This window comes from Erigeron canadensis, chromosome 9 (genome assembly GCF_010389155.1).
Source record: "Erigeron canadensis isolate Cc75 chromosome 9, C_canadensis_v1, whole genome shotgun sequence".
NCBI lineage: Eukaryota > Viridiplantae > Streptophyta > Magnoliopsida > Asterales > Asteraceae > Erigeron > Erigeron canadensis.
Window position 1 is genome coordinate 34392964 of NC_057769.1, and position 18076 is coordinate 34411039.

The 18076-nt window shown below is 32.4% G+C and overlaps 2 protein-coding genes across 2 annotated transcripts; both read right to left on the reverse strand.

The window, feature by feature from the left end:
- Positions 1–3587: 3587 nt before the first annotated feature.
- LOC122583664 (putative pectinesterase 14) lies at positions 3588–5407 on the reverse strand. The gene is made up of 5 exons (XM_043756044.1): positions 5010–5407; positions 4758–4929; positions 4458–4664; positions 4017–4261; positions 3588–3747 (listed from the first exon to the last, which is right to left on the reverse strand). Exons 1-5 carry the CDS (start codon positions 5405–5407, stop codon positions 3588–3590), a joined length of 1182 nt encoding a protein of 393 aa, XP_043611979.1.
- Positions 5408–13584: 8177 nt separating this feature from the next.
- LOC122583665 lies at positions 13585–17030 on the reverse strand. Its single transcript, XM_043756046.1, has 3 exons — positions 15803–17030; positions 14532–15744; positions 13585–14209 (listed from the first exon to the last, which is right to left on the reverse strand). Exons 1-3 carry the CDS (start codon positions 17028–17030, stop codon positions 13585–13587), a joined length of 3066 nt encoding a protein of 1021 aa, XP_043611981.1.
- Between the last annotated feature and the right edge of the window lie 1046 nt (positions 17031–18076).

Sequence of the window (18076 nt, forward strand, 5' to 3'; positions counted from 1 at the left end):
TTACCATAATCAACCCGTGTATATCTATATCTATATTAAAAGAGTAAGAATCTTAACATTTTAAGCCCTCTTCAAAATTAAACCTATTTTAAAACATTGCCACATAGGATTACATCATATGTGTCATCTCCATAACTTTTTACAATATTTATCTTATTTATATATGTCAAAAAAGAATTTAAATATTAAAATAAAGACTAATATACAAATACAAAATTAAAAATATAATAGTTTAACTTTGGATATACGTAGGATTCTCTAAAAGTACATTAAACTAAATAAAAACTTTATATACACATAATTATAAGAAAAAATAACAGAATCAAATCCCATATCAAAATTAAAGCACATACATTAAAAAAAATAACATAATCAAATCTCATACCAAAACTAAAACAGGTATAAACTTAACATATATTTTTAAATTTGAAAAGTATTTATTTATGAAAAACATATGACTTTTTATGAAAACCTATAATTTGTGTTTTTATCCTTTTTTCTTATTCCAAGTAATTTTCTTATTCGATGGGTGAGAAACCATTTTATTTTTATGTTTTATACGGGTTTTTAATATTAAAAATATTTACAATCTTTACTTTTTTTTCAACTTTTTTACCACGCGCACATCGTACGGGTAAAAGACATAGTATATTATATATTGATATTAATTGATGTAGAGATAAACACATTTGTAAATTTGATGAAGGGAGTTGTACCGCAAATTTTGCTTCCACAACTAATCTAACATATAACAATGCTTATGTATGTATAGCTTCGATTACCTTCCGTTTCTAATTTCTAATTATAGATATTAATAAGTAAAATCTGTATATATATGTTAATACTTGATAAATTAGTAAAAACTAACTAACTTCATTTAGGTGAGTTAGCCACATGTATTTTCTAAATCCACTATGTGGACCTCAGAGGTAAGCTTTTCCCAAGATTTTATGTTCGAGTTTTAGGTTTCTCATATCAAGGTATTTTCCATGAGGAGAAGGTTGGAGGTTCAATAAATCGCTAGTTAAAATTGTCTCCAACACGTCTAAATCAAAACTAATTTGACAACAAAAATATATATATATAAATAGTAAAAACTCGTTAAAATTTGTCTTTGAGTGGTACAAAATTGAAGCGTAATTAATAAAATTATAACTTTTTAAATTTGTCTCAAATAACTTTTTTTTTCCTTTTTTTGAATGATAAATTTGGGCTCAATGACATGCCTTATTATATATCAAACTCCAATTTCAGAAGAAACTCATTATGAGAAAAACTTGTATACTTTTTATTTTTAGGGATTAAGTAGTATGATTACCCCATGTTGTTGCGAAGATTAAGTAAATTATTTATTATCTTTTAATGAATCGTACTCTTCTTCACATGATTTATTCATGATGATAATGTTCTAAAACTTACATATAAATAAAAGAGAGAAAAATGATCTGTATTGCATGACTTTACCTATCTTAAGAACTGTCGTTATAAATTAAGGGAATATCATATGTACAGCAACTATAAGTATGTTAAGTATATCACCCATAGAAAATCAGGGGCATTTATGGATAACTTAAAAAGTTTAAGTGTCAAAATATAATTATTATAATTTTTTTTGCCTTTGCAGTACCCTTGTTTGGTTACAATTCACAATACCCGTCATTTTCAAATAAGTTAATATTTAAATTTGCTAAACATACATAATCCTTTTTAAATTTTACATAATCCTCCCCTGAAATACACATTATTTACCTAAAATAGGTACTGCATGCTTTACCTAATCTTTTCGTATAAAAGAATTGTAAAATGTTAACATAGTCGGAACAAAATAGGTATTTTAAAAAAATAAATATAATGTATGTTTACATAGTTCTACTCATATTATACGTAAAAAGACTTATACCAAAAGCCTTTAAGAAAGTAAAGTGTCAGTTGTACCTTACGCATAAGATGTTGTAAAAACCATATTGGTTTTTTAGTACACTAGATTTATGCTCATGCAATACAACGATGGTAGAGGTAGTGATGGTGGAGGTGGTGGTGGGGGCGACAGTGGAGATGGTGATGAGAGCGAAAATCATCGTGCATTCATAAAACAATATGTTTCATTCATAAAAAATCATCGTGCATCAATATATATATATTTGTGCTTTGTGAATCTTTGTGCATTAATTTTATCATGATCTAAAGGTCAAAATGTTGTCATATTTATTTTATTTTAATACTTGTTTTACAACGATCATGTTAATTAATATCGGCTCAAACTAATAGAATAAGTAGCAAAGTGTATTTGTTTTATAAGCCCAAATTCGCTTTTATTAGAAATTGATATTTTCAAGCAGCATGGTTGGATCAGTGGTAAACACTCTGGCCTCTGGAGACAGAGGTTATGGGTTCAATCCTCATCCCATGCAAAGGTTGGAGGGCTTTTTTTACCATTTAGGTAGAACATGGAAGCAGTCTCTCTACTAAGGTAGAGGTAAGGTTTGCCTATAACTTAGCTTCCCCATACACCGTTGAGGTATTGGGGCTCAAAACCCGCAGAAGGCGACACTGTTCCTTTCCTTTCCTTTAGAAATTGATATTTTCCAAAAATAAATTATCTAAATTGTATCTAACTTCAAAATCAATGATCTGGACAACTAATCATACCCAATCACAATTTGATGCGAACAGATCATCCTAGATTAATATCAAAGGCTATTCATAAGAAGATACTAAAACGTAAATGTATATAACTAATTTGGATGTACATAATTTGCGAGTATCATCAGTCGTTCCGACACAAAAAAAAAAAAAAAAAAAAAAAAAAAAAAAAAAAGGTACCAAATATAAAGTAAGACTGGAATTGGTATCCAGTTTTGTTAGTTCGTGAGATTTGATCAAACCGAATTGAAGTATGATGATATTGTACTGGAATAATGAGGTACCAAAATTAAAATGGAATCCGGACCCTTTTACTATAATTAATATGGTGATTATCGGTCCCACGCCATCTTGAAATGCTTTATGTTGTATCTCATCGTTAGAGGATGTTGTTAGAATGTTTTTGGGGAATGGTTAATATAATGAAAACTTTTATCCCTTTTTTTTTGCCAAATAATAAGTGCATGCGTTGTGTATTTTACCTCTGATGTCGGGATTTCTAAGGTTAAAAATGTTGCTTGTCCAACAAAAAGAATGAGTGCGCACACGTTAATTCATCTTTCGATTGAGAAGGACAAGATTACAATTAGGAACGTCTCTACTGCCATACGTTTAGTGTGTAACCTTTTATGTCGATTTATAGTTTTGTACACTTATCATATTGAGAGTGATTGTGAGTGCCCGTGACAATTATATTCTTTGAGCCTCTTGTGCCACAACTGTTTGAAGATTGATGTTAACTTTGTGCTATATAATTAAGATGTTCCACTAGTCAAAAATTTTATAAAAATTTTATTGAGTATATATGTTAGTACTCTATTGCTAGCTTCTAATGATCTAAAATTTTCTTCGTTTCTTATCAAAGAAAATACCACACGTGTGATATGAACAATGCTATGATAAGAAAATTAATCACTTAATGCCATAAGTTTGAAGCTTTGATGCTAAGTGTTAATGTCTTTAGGAAGCCATTCATTCCCATCAATGTAAGAGATATCCATGTAAGGTTTTGCATCTGCAGCGCTAAGTTGTTTTGCATATTTCACTCGACCTTTGGGATTTGCTCCTGGACCAGTGCACGCATGTTCTCCGAAGAAAACTTTCCTGAAAATATACATGATCCGTTAGACACACACAAAGGAGAATAGGCTTGATCAACATGAGAAACAAAGCGATATAGTTGAGTCCATGGTTTCTGCTTATAGAATCCTAAAATAATATCCTGTTTATTAAACAGCTAGGTAAACATATGAGGTTTTCCTTATTCAGGTTACTCGATGAAGGCAAATCATTGACTCGATCATATAGATAAATGTACTCAAAAGTTAAATAAGTGGGTAAGAAAAGGTTAAGAAAAAAAAAAAAGTGATTACTGTTCTCTAGAGGGGTCTTTCCAGTTATTCCATCCTTCAGGAGCAACAATTGCCGTCATTGATGTTTTTATAAAAACAGTAGTTGAATATACACCCCAAGCTCTCCCAAGCCATATATTACCCTTTCCTCCAAGCTTACAATTCACAAATGAAAACCCCGTTTTCTCTTCCAATGAGCTTCTTTGTTGTGCTGCTACTGCTCCATTGATCCCTGGGCCACTTGCTACCGAATTCAGTGTACAGTTCTGAAAGAAAATATTGTTACTTTAGATCTACATTGATAAGCCACTTATGATAAAAAAAAAAAATTGAACATTTTTTTATCTACATGGATAAGCCATTATCTACATCTACATGTTTATAAGTTTGAATCCTTATCTTGTGCTGAACGAAGTTTAAGATCTCATACTTGTTGTACGTAGTGCCTGAAGAAGTGATTACCTCATAGAGTGATCTACCATTTCCAAAGACAAAATCTGTGGTTCCTTCAATGAAACAATTCTTGAAATAATGCCTTCCTAGATCATCATGGAGAGTATCTTGATGTCCATAAAAGCCACAATTATAAAAAGCTGCTTGATCTGCCCCGACTCTCAGCGCAACTGCCTGAGCTCCAATCTCACCTGGGTTTGGGGGACGAGCTGTGTTCTTTGTCATTGAATACAATCACAATTATCAATCACAATTGAAGACCTAGATATTACACAATATGGGAATGTATGATCGATTTACTTGCAATACCTTAAAGCTGATATCATAAGCCATGAACTTTGGAGCAAAAATGCCAACAGAGTAGCTGAAAACAGTGCCGTTACTTGAAGCTGCATTGGCGTTCCAAGAGAGAAACGTATTGAGATAACCCTGGCCTTGTATTATTAGATTAGTCTTGGTTTTTGGCACATCGACTTTCTCCCTGCCACAGACATAACATGTTCAATTCTTGGATTTTATTACATTTATAAAGCACAAAGATGCACGGACTAGAAACCTTACGTGTATGTGCCTGAATCAAATATTATAAGTGTTGGTTTGGGAGAATTTTCCGGAACAGCATCCACTGCCTTTTTAAAGGTGTTGAACTTGCCACAGCCCTTTTGATCAACGGTCAAAACAGTCGTCACCCCATACTTTGCTATGAGTGGAGACTTCCATTTATTGGCATCACAAGAAAGCTTACTTTGACTAAGCAGAGGGTTATAGTTCTTGTTTAAGAAAGTAAAGAGATCATAAATTCCATTTTGCTCGATGGTCCTTCTAAGGATATCGATTCTATTATTTATGTTTGAGTTTTTGGTGTAGAAAGAGTTTTTGGTGTAGAAAGAAATTATTACGGAAAAAAGGGCAATCGTAATGACATATAGCCAAAAAAATCTGTTTCTTCTGTTGTTCATGTTTTTGGATCAAAAGATTGTGATTAAGATTTGTGGATGGCGCTTTGCTACATATTCATAAGAAAGAAGAGTCTTATTTATATCAAACAATTAAAAGTAATTACCTCAAATTCTAGGATATAAGAGTTAATTATTTGTATCACATACATAAAAGGAAAAGTAGAATTGATCGCGCAACCTCCTTTCTCCAAGACCAGCTTAGAACTTACAAATATAGTATCAAGTGAACCATTTAATGTTGTTCTTAAAAAAAAAAAGGAAAAAAAAAATTGAGCCATTTAATGACGGAAGTTGAAGTCAATTGGCACGTAGGGAGACCCTGTCTCCTGTAGACGTACTCGTTATGCTTACAAGTAGGCGAGTTATTGGTTTCACTTAATCTTGAGTAACTTGGGATCTCTAAGAGCTTCGTGCGGTCAGTGATCTTTTATCAATGGATCATTCTGTACGGGTACTAAGGGCGCGTCTAATTCAAAAAAACACCCATATTTTTCATTTTTATTTTCTAAGAAAACATGGAAAACAAGAAACACGTTCAAATCATAATTTTTAAAAAAATATTTTCCATGAAAACAGAAAATACTGTTTTCTACATAAAATTAGAAAACATTTTTTTGTAGTTTTTCCGCTTTTCCTTTTCCATTTCCTAAATTTCAAAATCCTTAAGTTGTTTTTCATTTTCTAGTTTGGAATTGAATGCGTTTTCAAAATTTTCATTTGTATTCTAAAGACGAAAACTTCTTTCATTTGCCAGAAAATTGTAAATGAAAAACTGAAAAACATTTTATACAACGAAACGCGCCTTAAATGATTAACTAGTTTTCCGTTAAAAAATGACGGGATTTAAAGAATGCTACGGATCTTGATTTTAATATCTACAGATATCAAGTTTGCACATTTCATAGGCATGTAATCTTATACATAGTCTACGAAACTATGTTACGTACGTGGTTTGTTATTTCCCTTTGATTTAATAGAATAATTCAACCTATCAATACAACTAAATCAGAGTTGAGACTTTCATTGGTCGACGTACTCATCTCCTTATACAATAAAAAAAAAATATGTCCTTTTTTTTTCCGATAGGGCACGTTATATTCAATTACCTTTAACTTTACCATTCCGTTAAATAAAGGACTTTTTACTTTAAAAGTATCTCAACTTGTCACTTTTTAATTTATTGGGGTCAAAAGAGAATAATGTTCTATGTTGGGAACAAAAACCGGCTAAAACACCTATGTTGAGTCTACCATTACGTAGTCAGTCATTTTTTATTTTTATTTTTATTTAATTTATTTTATAATTTATATCCTGATTTTGCCACGGAACTTTCTTATCCATACACATCAAATTATTTGTAAGGACAAAAATACCCCTATCATTATATTATTATATCGAATTTTGGCACAGCGAAATCCAGTATCCAAATTCCTTCATTTAACCAACAACTTGTATCTTCTTAACTTTATCTACAACACCTTCACAACATAGATCCAATCGGCTCACCCTCATCTTTTGAACCAATCCCACATTTTGTTTCCAATAATTTTTCATTCTTTTTCATAATTTCTCCGCATCCTTTTTCACAACCCACCAATTTCCTTAGCTAGCCGGACGAGTGGAATGAGGGAGAGCAGCTCCAATCGGAAAATCAACAATCACTTGTATATAATCATATCACCGAAAAATCAAGAACCAACATACAATTTTTCCGGCCACTCCACGACCACCACAAAGATTCGGCCACACATATACCATATCCACGACCGCTACCTACCTTTACAAATAAAGAAATCTGTTCAAGATTATTTGCTTTATATTGGATTTCCGCTCATAATAATTTCCAACCAATTACTTTCTTTATTTCTTCGATCTACAAATTGTTGGTTGGTAGCATGAAATCAACTTTATTTGTGAGCAAATCAATTTTAGTAGGCCGGTGTGTTGTTGATTGCAATTACTTTTTGGTAATTGCGATTAGAAGGTTTAATGTATCATCTTCAATTAGTTTATGTATTATGGTGAATTGTTGCGACGATGGTATGTAATAGGGGGCAAAGAGGGTGAATATTGTATGTATGTGTCAGTATATATGATGGTGAATGTTGTATGTATATGTATATATCTATAATATTGTATGTATATGTGTCAGTATATATATATATATATATATGTATATATCTATAATATAACTAAGAGATTGGGTTGGGGGTATATTTGGCACCCATAATTTCTCTTCCTTAACCTAATCATTCATCCTTATTAATCCTCTAAATTTTTAATATTAATCTAAATTAGTTTACACCTTTTGATTTTCTATCACCAATTTACACTTTAACCCCAATCTAAATTAATTTATATTTTTTGGTTTCCCATCACAAATTTACACTTTAACCCAATTTAAACATAATTAACTTACACTTTTTGATATTCTATCACTAATTTACACTTTAACCTAATTTAATAATAACTAATTATACTTTTTGGTTTTCCATCACCAATTTACACTTAAAAATAATTAATTTATATATTTTTTTGTTTTCCATCACCAATTTACAATTTTACCCAATTTAAAAATAATTAATTTACAATTTTCAGTTTTATTGGTAATCTATAATATAACTCACGTACGACAAAAAAAAAAAAGCTACGATTAACTACAAAATGGTTTTTCTTTTTATATATTTTGAACATAATTAATCATTATTATTATTTTTTAACATTGAATTCTATGTCATTGTTATTATTATTTCTTTTAATTTAGTTTGTTGTCCATTATATGTTTGTTATTGCTTTTTCTTTAACAACAAAAAATATGACCACATTAGTTCATCTTGAAGATCTTAAGCCCATACATGTTAACCATCATCTATGACTCCTTGTTGTGCATGTATGGACTGTTTCGGATTGGAACAACCTGAAGATAATCAAAACGTTTGAGATGGTCTTTGTTGATGAATTGATATGTATTTTTTAATTTATATAGTTTACACTTATAGAATATAAGAAACTGTTAATTTTTTATTTAACTAAAGTTGGAAAAAATCGGTAAACTGGAGTCAATATTTATATGGAGTTAATATTCGTATGTTTCTTCTTTAGCGTTCATATTGATTAACTTGTGATATATGACTTAACTAATCTAAATATTATATATTAAATTTTGTATTTGTAACCTATATTAACTCTTAGGTTACGATTATATCTTTCTATAACCTTTTAGATATAAGGTCTAAATTTGCTATTAAAATTTTAGGAGTATTATTTTGACCGATGGAGTGGCTATTCAACTAGCAAATTTCCAAGTTGATTTCGGTATATCTATTTAATATATTTGAATTCTAATTTTTTAGCTTTGAATTCAAATGGACGGCCCTGAACACTAGTAATATAACTAGAAGAGGGGGTTGGGGGTAAACTTGACACCCATAATCTCCTTTTTTTAAGCTTCCCTCCGAAGCCGTCATATTAGTTTTTGTTTATTTCTTTCCCTATTCCCTATCGATTAAAAATAAACTTTCCTATATATCTTATCATAAGACCTAATCAACCGACCTCCCTATTCTCAATCTTGCTCTTGGATCTTTATACAACTTTGCAAGGCAGTGTTTGTAACATATTTTTGAGAATTTAATTCTTGATACTAACTAAATATTATAATTTGGTTTTTATTTTAATTTTTGTCTAGATATTTTTTTTTTTTTTGAGCTTAATACTAAATCATTTAGTCTAAAATTATTTTTTGTATTTGTAGTAAGTTTAGATATAACAAACTGTAAATTTTTTATTTAACTAAACTTGAAAAAAAAAAGCAAATTGGAATCAATATTTATATAGGGTTAATTTTCATACGTTTCCTTCTTTAGTTTTCGTATTGATTAAAATTGTGATATTGGTCATAGGGATTTAATATACTTGAGTTTTAATTTTTTAGCTTTGATTAATAGATTTTGAGAATACTCGTCTATTGGACGGGTCTGAACACTGGTATCTATATAGATCCGGGATTTTTGCATCTTTGAAGATGATGATATGCAAGGGGTTCTGGCAGAACAAAAATGTAACGAAGAAGGATTTGATAATTGAATGTGAATTGCAAATTGATAATTTGAAAGAAAAGGTGTCGGCTGGAATGGATGATTCTCATTGGAGAGTGCGTTTGGGAGCAATCCATCAAAGAGGAATTGAAGTTTGTTTGATGATATTTAAATTGATGTAGTAATTGTGTTCTATATATCAATTCAATTGGATATCTTTATATAATAATTAATGAAATAACGGTTAAACAGGTCCCATATATAGTATTAAATAATATATAATCGGGTAGAAATATCATTTACCCGGTCAAATCTCAATATAGATGGTTTAGTCGGGGGTTTTTTCCAAGATAGGACAAATTTTTGTTTGGACCTCAAAAAAGTAAAAAGTTTTATTTAAAACTCGCATTTTATACTCGGCCATCGGCTGGGTCGGGTCAACACCAAAGATAGAGTTGAATGTGAGTCATAAACTTTGACATGCTAATTGTTACTATCAAACGAAACATAAATACATGGCTAAACATTATACCGGCAATGACAATGGTTTCATAAAAACTTAATTTATAAATAGAGTTAATTGCAAGATTAGTCCATTTGGTTTGTACATTTTAACAACGAGGGCCCCTTTTCAATAATCGTTGCAATGGCTGTCCCTATTTTGAGAATGTTCTGCAAATTGGTCCAATTTTGATGTGTCCGTTAAAGGTGCATGTGTGCTGCACGTATAGGGGTATTTATGTACTTTCTACCCCACAATGACCCCCATTGCTAAAATGGAAAAACCACATGGGACCAATCTTGCAAGTTTTTTAAAAGGGAACGGCTATTTACACACATCAACTGTTTAAAAGACACACTGATAAAACTGGCCGTTTTATGTAAAACTCCCTGTTTTGTACCCCGTTTTACATAAAACTCGGCGTTTTTCCGGTGTGTAAATAACAAAACACTGTTTGAGAATTACATGTGGTCTGTCACTCATGTCAGGGGAATGACAGGTGTCATTCTCCCGTTTTAGGCCCCATTTTACATAAAACGCTAAGTATTAGTCGAACACCCTGTTTTATGCAAAACTCCCCATTTTATACCCCGTTTTACATAAAACGCCGCGTTTGGGCGGTGTGTAGATAGCAAAACACTTTTTGAGAATTACATGTGGTCTGACACACATGTAAAGGGAATGAATTCTCCCGTTTTTAATGCCATTTTACATGAAACGCTGCATATTAAGTGAACTGCCAAAACCGACTATTTTACCTCAAATGTGTATATGCCAGTGTCGTATTCTATGCCTAAACGTAGTGTTTATTCAAAGCGGAAAGAATTTTCTCTTGTACCAAAACGATCCTTTTTGTATAAAAGTAGATGATCCAGCACCGTTTTGGATACACAAAAATGTAGCATCAGGGTATAAAACGAGAAGTTTTACATAAAACGGTGCGTTTCGGTAATGTTTTTTAGGAACAGTTGATGTGTGTAGATAGCCTCCCCTATATATAATAGTCCCGCTGTCTTGTAAATTGTCCAAATGAAAGAGTTCGCTTAATATATAGGGGGACTCTTTCATTTGGACAATCTATAAGGACAAAATTTCATTTGGACAATTTACAAGGACAATTTATAGGGGTCCCTAAAATGAGAATTTTTGCAAGCTTGGTCCAAAATTAACAGAGTCGTTAATGTTTATTGTTAAGTACCCATGTGACCTTCACGTGTGTGGGCATTCCTGTCTTTTTCCACCCCACCTTCCCCCACAATCAGGTTTTCCCCCTTTTTCATATACAATATTATTATGTTTTTTGTTTTTTTGCACTACCAATCAAACAACATGATGTTGTACTCTCTCTCATCGATCCTTAATATTGTTCATATTGTTGTTGTTTGGAATATGATGTTAGCTGATGAAATCAAAAGTCTTAGGTGCAGTTTGGTTCACAGAATGTTTTGGAAGAAATTGGAATTTAAAGGAATTGGAATCTTGAAGTTTTAAAATTTGTGTTGTGTTTGGTTGACAGAATTCAATGGAATCTAGTTAACGGAATTCAAGGATAAAATATGTTAAATGACCAATTTAACCTTTGTTACACTTTTATGATATAAACTATTTTTAATAACTTATACTCATAACACTACTACAAAATGAGTCTAATGCAACACTTTAAAAGCGACACTTATAAAATGTGTTGCCTTTATGATGACATTGATGAAAATGCGACATTTTGATAATAAGTGTTGCATATAAAGTACAAAAGCAACACTGTTTTGCAAGTGTTGCAATTTATATTACAATTGGCAACATTTCTAATAAATGTTGCATTTTTTAAGCGAAACTAGCAACACTTTTAACAAATGTTGCGTTTGTTAAGCCAAATTTGCAACATTTTTAACAAATGTTGCATTTGTTAAAGCTTAAAGATAAAACATTTTTTAAAGTTAGAAAATTTAATTCAAAAGCCAACTTTTTGAAAGAAACTATAATTTCAACAGTAAAACCGAGGAGGCATCAAGGCTGTTGCAGAAATCAATGAAACTTTTGGAAGACAAGCCAGGCCAGCAAAGTACTATTGTAGTAGTAGAAGCAAGAATGGGCGTCATGTTTTATATGGTGGGTAGGTATGAATTAAGAAGCAAGAGGAGCTTTCGAAAGTGCTGATGCCAAACCAAGGGCAAGTGGAGAAAGAAAAACAGGATTTTTTGGGCTTCGGTACAACTCTTCAAGATAGACGAAGCTACTGAACTGTTTGAGGAAGCCAGGGAAATCCTTGAACATGAGTGTGGGCCTTGCCACCAAGATACCCTTGGAGTATACAGCAATCTTGCTGCAACATATGAACCATTATCTCATTTTATAACCATTATCTTCTTTGGTTGGTTCTAGTATTATACCGGCTCCTTTCCTAAATCAGCCAATCCACTAGAATTCCATGGTGAACTTTTTAATATGAACCAAAATATTGTTAAAATTGACTTGTTTCAGACCTAAATTGTTTATTTATTATTTTATCAAGCATTTCTTCTAGCTTAGAAATGCATCTAAATAGAGGAAGAAAAATCCCGACGAATAGAGAAAATATAGCTGGTAAGACTTTGTTTTGTTTTCCCGGACTCTTTTGGATACATTTTGCCTGACTTAGTTTAGTTTCTTATTAGTTTTAGTTTCGTGACTTAGTTTGACCTAGGATTAAACTAAAGTCATGTAACGAAGTATCAACATGATGTGGAAAAGGGCATAGCATAACTAATTCTGCTTTATGTTTTTATCTCATTCATTGCCCATTTCCTTGGGTTTCATTTTTCTCTATTAAGAACAAATATGAATTATCCTTTTTTCTAGAATAAAATCAAGCACAAGTAATACCATGTAGATTTCGTATAAGACTATAAGAGTGAATAAAATTCTGTTTCAATCTAGAATTAACCTGCACACAATAAAGAATCAAACTTGTACGAAAGAGAGGATAATATTTGCTAGATATTTGGTGTCCCAGGGTGTCACTGTCAAATTAGGTGCATTTCTAAAAGGATAGATGGCTTTTTTGAAACAATCTTTTTCCAACAAAAATAAGTTTAATGTCACTCTCAAGTATAATCACAAAATCTACATGCATTTCAACTTGTTTGACCCATTTGATCCTATTGTGGCTAGTAATTATTCCGTTTCACCTCTTTGAGCTGCTAGAAGGTAATTTAACTCAAATAAAACCATTTATAAGTTAATTGATGAAAATTACACCCTCTAACTGTACCCGTTACTCACAAGGACTAGTAGAAGGGATGGGCTATTACCATATGTGACCCACATGTTCTGTGAGTAAAGGGTTTAACATAACTGAGGTAGTCTCGGTTTTTGAGAAGGAATTTTCTACAATACATTTGTCAATAGTCCAGTCTTGCGGTACAACCATCATCACTCATTTTCATGAACCTTTCCTATTTTATGTTTTATTGCACCTTTATTATCCCTTGAATCATTCAACCACAAAAGAATGTAATTTCTACTACTAAGATTTTATTGATCGAAAGTTAAAGCACACACATACACACTATCAATGATATCATTAATTTTGAAAATTAAAAGTCGTTTACCTTCATGATAATCGAAGAATTTTAGGAATTTAGTAATAGCCTAATAAAATATCAGGATTCATCATCTTCATCTGCTTTCATCCAATCCCATAATGTATCATCATCATTATCAGAATCATCATTTTGATTGTTAATTTCCCCCACCTCATTGATTTCTGTTTCTGCTTCAACCACAAGAGGAGACATATCTTTATGTAGCAACTGAGCATCATGCTCACCATCTTGAGACAATGAACCCAATCTATCTTTACTAGGCTCGCACCAGTAGGATTCATCAACATTTTCACCACCTTCTTCCTCAAAGTCAAAGAAATCTCTGGGAACAGTGTTCATAACATAATGCAAACCATCTTCTATAGGATCTGGCACATAAAATACCTGATGCACTTGGTTAGGCATGACAAAAGGATCATCTGAACAACAAAACTTGTTCAAATTAACACAAGTTAAAGCAAACTCGTCTTTCTCAATTTGATACCACTCACAACGGAACAAAACAACACTAAAACTTGATGAATAGTCCAGCTCTATTATTTCCAAAATTCTACCATAGTAGTCAACGTTCCCATCAACGGGGTTTTTATCCCGTGTGCTTGCAAAACTAGGAGTTAAAGCAGTTACTGAAACGCCGCTATTTTGAGTCTTACATCTAAGATCACGTGCTTTGGTGTGAAACCTATACCCATTAACATAATACCCTTGGTATTTCTTACATGTAGAACTCGGGCCTTTAGCTAACGAGAAAATATGATCAGGAACATTACTATTACTTGCTTTGTCTTTCAACTACTCCGCAAACTGATTACTATGGTTTTGTGCTCGTGTCCATCTACTTTTTCGTGGTTGGCAGTCAATATAAACTTGGTGCTCCCTGTATTATGTAATATGCATTTACACAAGTTATTATCTATAATATAAGGATTTTTTAAGATATTACACTAGTCACATATAATTTAATAATTAATCAAGGGAAGGAATTTCTGAAACAAGTTACTTACTTGATATACTCTTCAATCGTGTCGCAATCAGAATTGAATAAGGCATATCGATGTGCTTGTTCATTTAAACGAGCATCTAAAGTGAAAGTCTTTCCTTCTCTTCGTTTTTTACCTCCGAGCGGATGACCTTCAATGACAAATACTTTTACACCAGATTCATTTGTGTTGTCCAAGGCATCAACGTCTTCAACACCCTTATTAAGTCTAGTTTTTGCTCCTTCCTGCATATAACGTGAGCAAAATGTCGAACATTCTTCAATCAAATACCCTTCGGCTATGGATCCCTCTGGTCTACACTTGTTTCGCACATATGACTTCAGCTTACACAGGTATCTTTCCATGAAAAACATCCACCTATATTGTACCGGTCCACCAAGCCTAACTTCATTTACTAAATGAATAGGCAAGTGAACCATGATATCAAAGAAGGCTGGCAAAAATATTTTCTCGAGTTGACATAATATCTCGGTTATTTCTAGTTGTAATTGGTCAAGGTCCTCTGGCTTAATTACCTTCTTACATAAATTTCGAAAAAAGGCACCAAGCCTGATCAAGGGGATTACAACATGTTTGGGTAAAGATTTTTTCACGGCAACTTGAAGTAAGTAATGCAACAATATGTGAGCATCATGACTCTTGTAACCAGAAACTTTCCTTTCTGCTAAACGAACACATCGTGAAAAATCAGATGCACATCCATTAGGCAACTTTGCTTCCTTCAAAGCCCGACAAAAAATATCTTTCTCTTTTGATGACATAGAAAAACATGCATTTTGAAATAAAATATGGTTACCATCATCAGAAAATTCTGGGTGCAGTCTTTCTTTAATACCCAGTTCTAAAAGGACAAATCGAGCTTTTGGATGATCCTTTGACTTCCAGCTAATATCCAACAAAGTACCTATGAGGTTATCACATATATTCTTCTCAATGTGCATCACATCAAGATTATGTCGACATGTATTAAATTGCCAATATGGCAACTCAAAAAATATTGACCTTTTCTTCCATGGGCAAGTACTATCATTTTTTCTCTTTCGTTTCTTTCCAAATAAATTTTGAACACTAGATGACTTTTCTAAAGCTTCAACGCCTGATAAGAGTTTAGGAGCAAACCTGTCTTCAACTTTACCATTGAAAGCACTTGTATTAAGTCGCCATGGGTGTTTTTCCTGTAAAAATCGGCGATGATCCATATAGCATGTTTTTTTTACTATGCGGCAAATACGTTGAACAAGTGTCATAGTTACAACATGGGCATGCGAATTTACCCTTTGTCTTCCACCCTGATAGCATTGAATAGCCCGGAAAATCACTTATAGTCCAAGTTAAGGCTGCATACAATTTGAAAGTCTCATCTTTAGACCTATCATATGTATCGAGCCCATCAACCCATATTTCTTTCAGCTCTTGAACTAGAGGCTGCAAATAAACATCAATATTGTTACCTGGAGATTCAGGTCCGGGGATTAACAACGACAACATAAAATATTCGGGTTTCATTGACATCCATGGAGGCAAGTTGTAATTAACTAACACCACAGGCCATGTGCTATGAGCAATACTCATTGTTCGGAACGGGTTGAATCCATCACTAGACAACCCTAACCTCACATTTCTAGTTTCTTTTGCAAACTGAGGATACAAAGAATCAAAATCCTTCCAACTTTGTCCATCTGCAGGGTGTCGTAGATTTCCATCCTTTGGACGTTCTTTATCATGCCATGTCATATATTTAGCCGTTTCTGAACACATAAAGAGCCTTTGCAGCCTAGGTTTTAGAGGAAAATGCCACACTATCTTAACAGGAACCTTTGAAGTTTTTTTGTCCGAATTATCGTCATCTTTCCACCTAGAGGTGTGACAATCATGACATACATCATCATGTTCAGACTCCTTCCAATAGAACATGCAATCGTTTGGACATGCATCTATCTTTTTATAATCAAGCCCCAAATCTCTTATGATTTTTCTAGCTTGAGTAAAATTAGGTGGAAGTTTAGCTTCTGGAATGATCTCCTTTAGAAGTTGTAGGAGATCGTTAAATGCCACGTTACTAAGCCCATGAAGCGTCTTGTACAGAAATAGTCTAATGATGCAGGATAGCTTGGAGAAATTTTTACATCCAGGATATAGATCTTGGTTCCCATCTTCTACCAACCGGTAGAATGTTTTGGCGTCTTTATTTATACCTTCATGTACCCTTCTTGCCTCATCTATGGTGTCTCTAAACCTATCATGCAATAGCTCATCAGTGTTGTCATGCACATTTGCCTCGTCATCACGTGTTGCATTATCAGGTGCATTTTCTCCATGAAAAAACCATAAAGTATAGTTTTCTACAAATCCTTGTCCTTTTAAATGATCAAAAACTTCATCTCTACGAAACCAGTAACGATTTTTACACCGTTTGCAGGGACAACATATCTGACCTCGTATCGCTGCCTTAGAAAATGCAGCATCAAGAAATTCAGTTAGTCCATGATCAAACTCGGGCATCCGTCTAGGAAAATACATCCAATCTCTACAAGTCCCCATACAACCTTGAATTGCAAGTAGATTAAAGCAAATTACTTCGATTCAAGTAGATTTATACATATCAAATTTAATATGCAGAATACAACCTTGAATTGCACTAATTTTACACACAAATAACATCAAAAACTTATACATATCAAATTTATACATATCAAATTAGTGCAGAATATGAAATGCAGAATATGTATATATCGAATTAGTAACAACCTTGAATTGCAGATACTATTCATATCAAATTCAACCTTGAATTGCAGAATATGAAATGGATTTAGATTAAGAAAGTTGATCATGGATTTAATATGCAGAATATGAAATGGATTTATACATTCTCTGAAATGGATTTAACATCAAAAATTTGATAATTTATACATATCAAATTTACAAGCTTCCGAAATCAAGAAAAATGATTTATACAATACAAATACAAATATACAGTACATACATATACATGCGTATAATTTCATCCATCCCCCCCAACCCGTCTTCACTACTTTAAAAGCTTCCAAAAGTAGTAAAAATTTGGATAAAAAATCATCCAAATAAAAGTAAATTTTGTTATAGAAATGAAAGAATCAAAAGTAAATTAATAATTAGAATATGATACCTTGGAGAGAATCGGGTGAATCGGTAAAAGGAACCACAAATAAAAATAAAAATAATAAATTTGAGAATGTTATAGAATTGGATGAGATGAAAAAATAAAAATAATAAAGATATTTGTGTTAGGAGTATTTTCATGGGATTGGTCCAGGTGTCCTTATCTTTAAAAGCTTAATGCCATCTTTAATAGAAATTTAGGCAGGTAAAATAAAATAAAAAAAAAACAAAGCTTAATGCTATCTTTAAAAGAAAAAATTAATCATTATTGGAATACTAACGTATATTTCCTCTTGTATATAGTTGACGGCATAGTTGTCGACTCGTAACTTTTGAGTCGACTCGAAAACATGATTTTTGACTCGTGACTCGAAACGTGACTCGACTCGTAAGAGTCTGGACATTTTTAT

What these genes read in the sequence shown, in the direction of transcription:
- LOC122583665 (XM_043756046.1), bottom strand. Translation starts at nt 17,030, where the DNA reads ATGCCCGAGTTTGATCATGGACTAACTGAATTTCTTGATGCTGCATTT. An exon ending in ATCAGGGTGGAAGACAAAGG is followed by an intron (nt 15,745 to 15,802) that starts GTAAATTCGCAT and finishes TTTGCCGCATAG; the next exon opens with TAAAAAAAACATGCTATATG. An exon ending in ACGATTGAAGAGTATATCAA is followed by an intron (nt 14,210 to 14,531) that starts GTAAGTAACTTG and finishes TAATGGGTATAG; the next exon opens with GTTTCACACCAAAGCACGTG.
- LOC122583664 (XM_043756044.1), bottom strand. Translation starts at nt 5,407, where the DNA reads ATGAACAACAGAAGAAACAGATTTTTTTGGCTATATGTCATTACGATT. An exon ending in CTTATGATATCAGCTTTAAG is followed by an intron (nt 4,665 to 4,757) that starts GTATTGCAAGTA and finishes TCAATGACAAAG; the next exon opens with AACACAGCTCGTCCCCCAAA. An exon ending in ATGGTAGATCACTCTATGAG is followed by an intron (nt 4,262 to 4,457) that starts GTAATCACTTCT and finishes ATTTTCTTTCAG; the next exon opens with AACTGTACACTGAATTCGGT.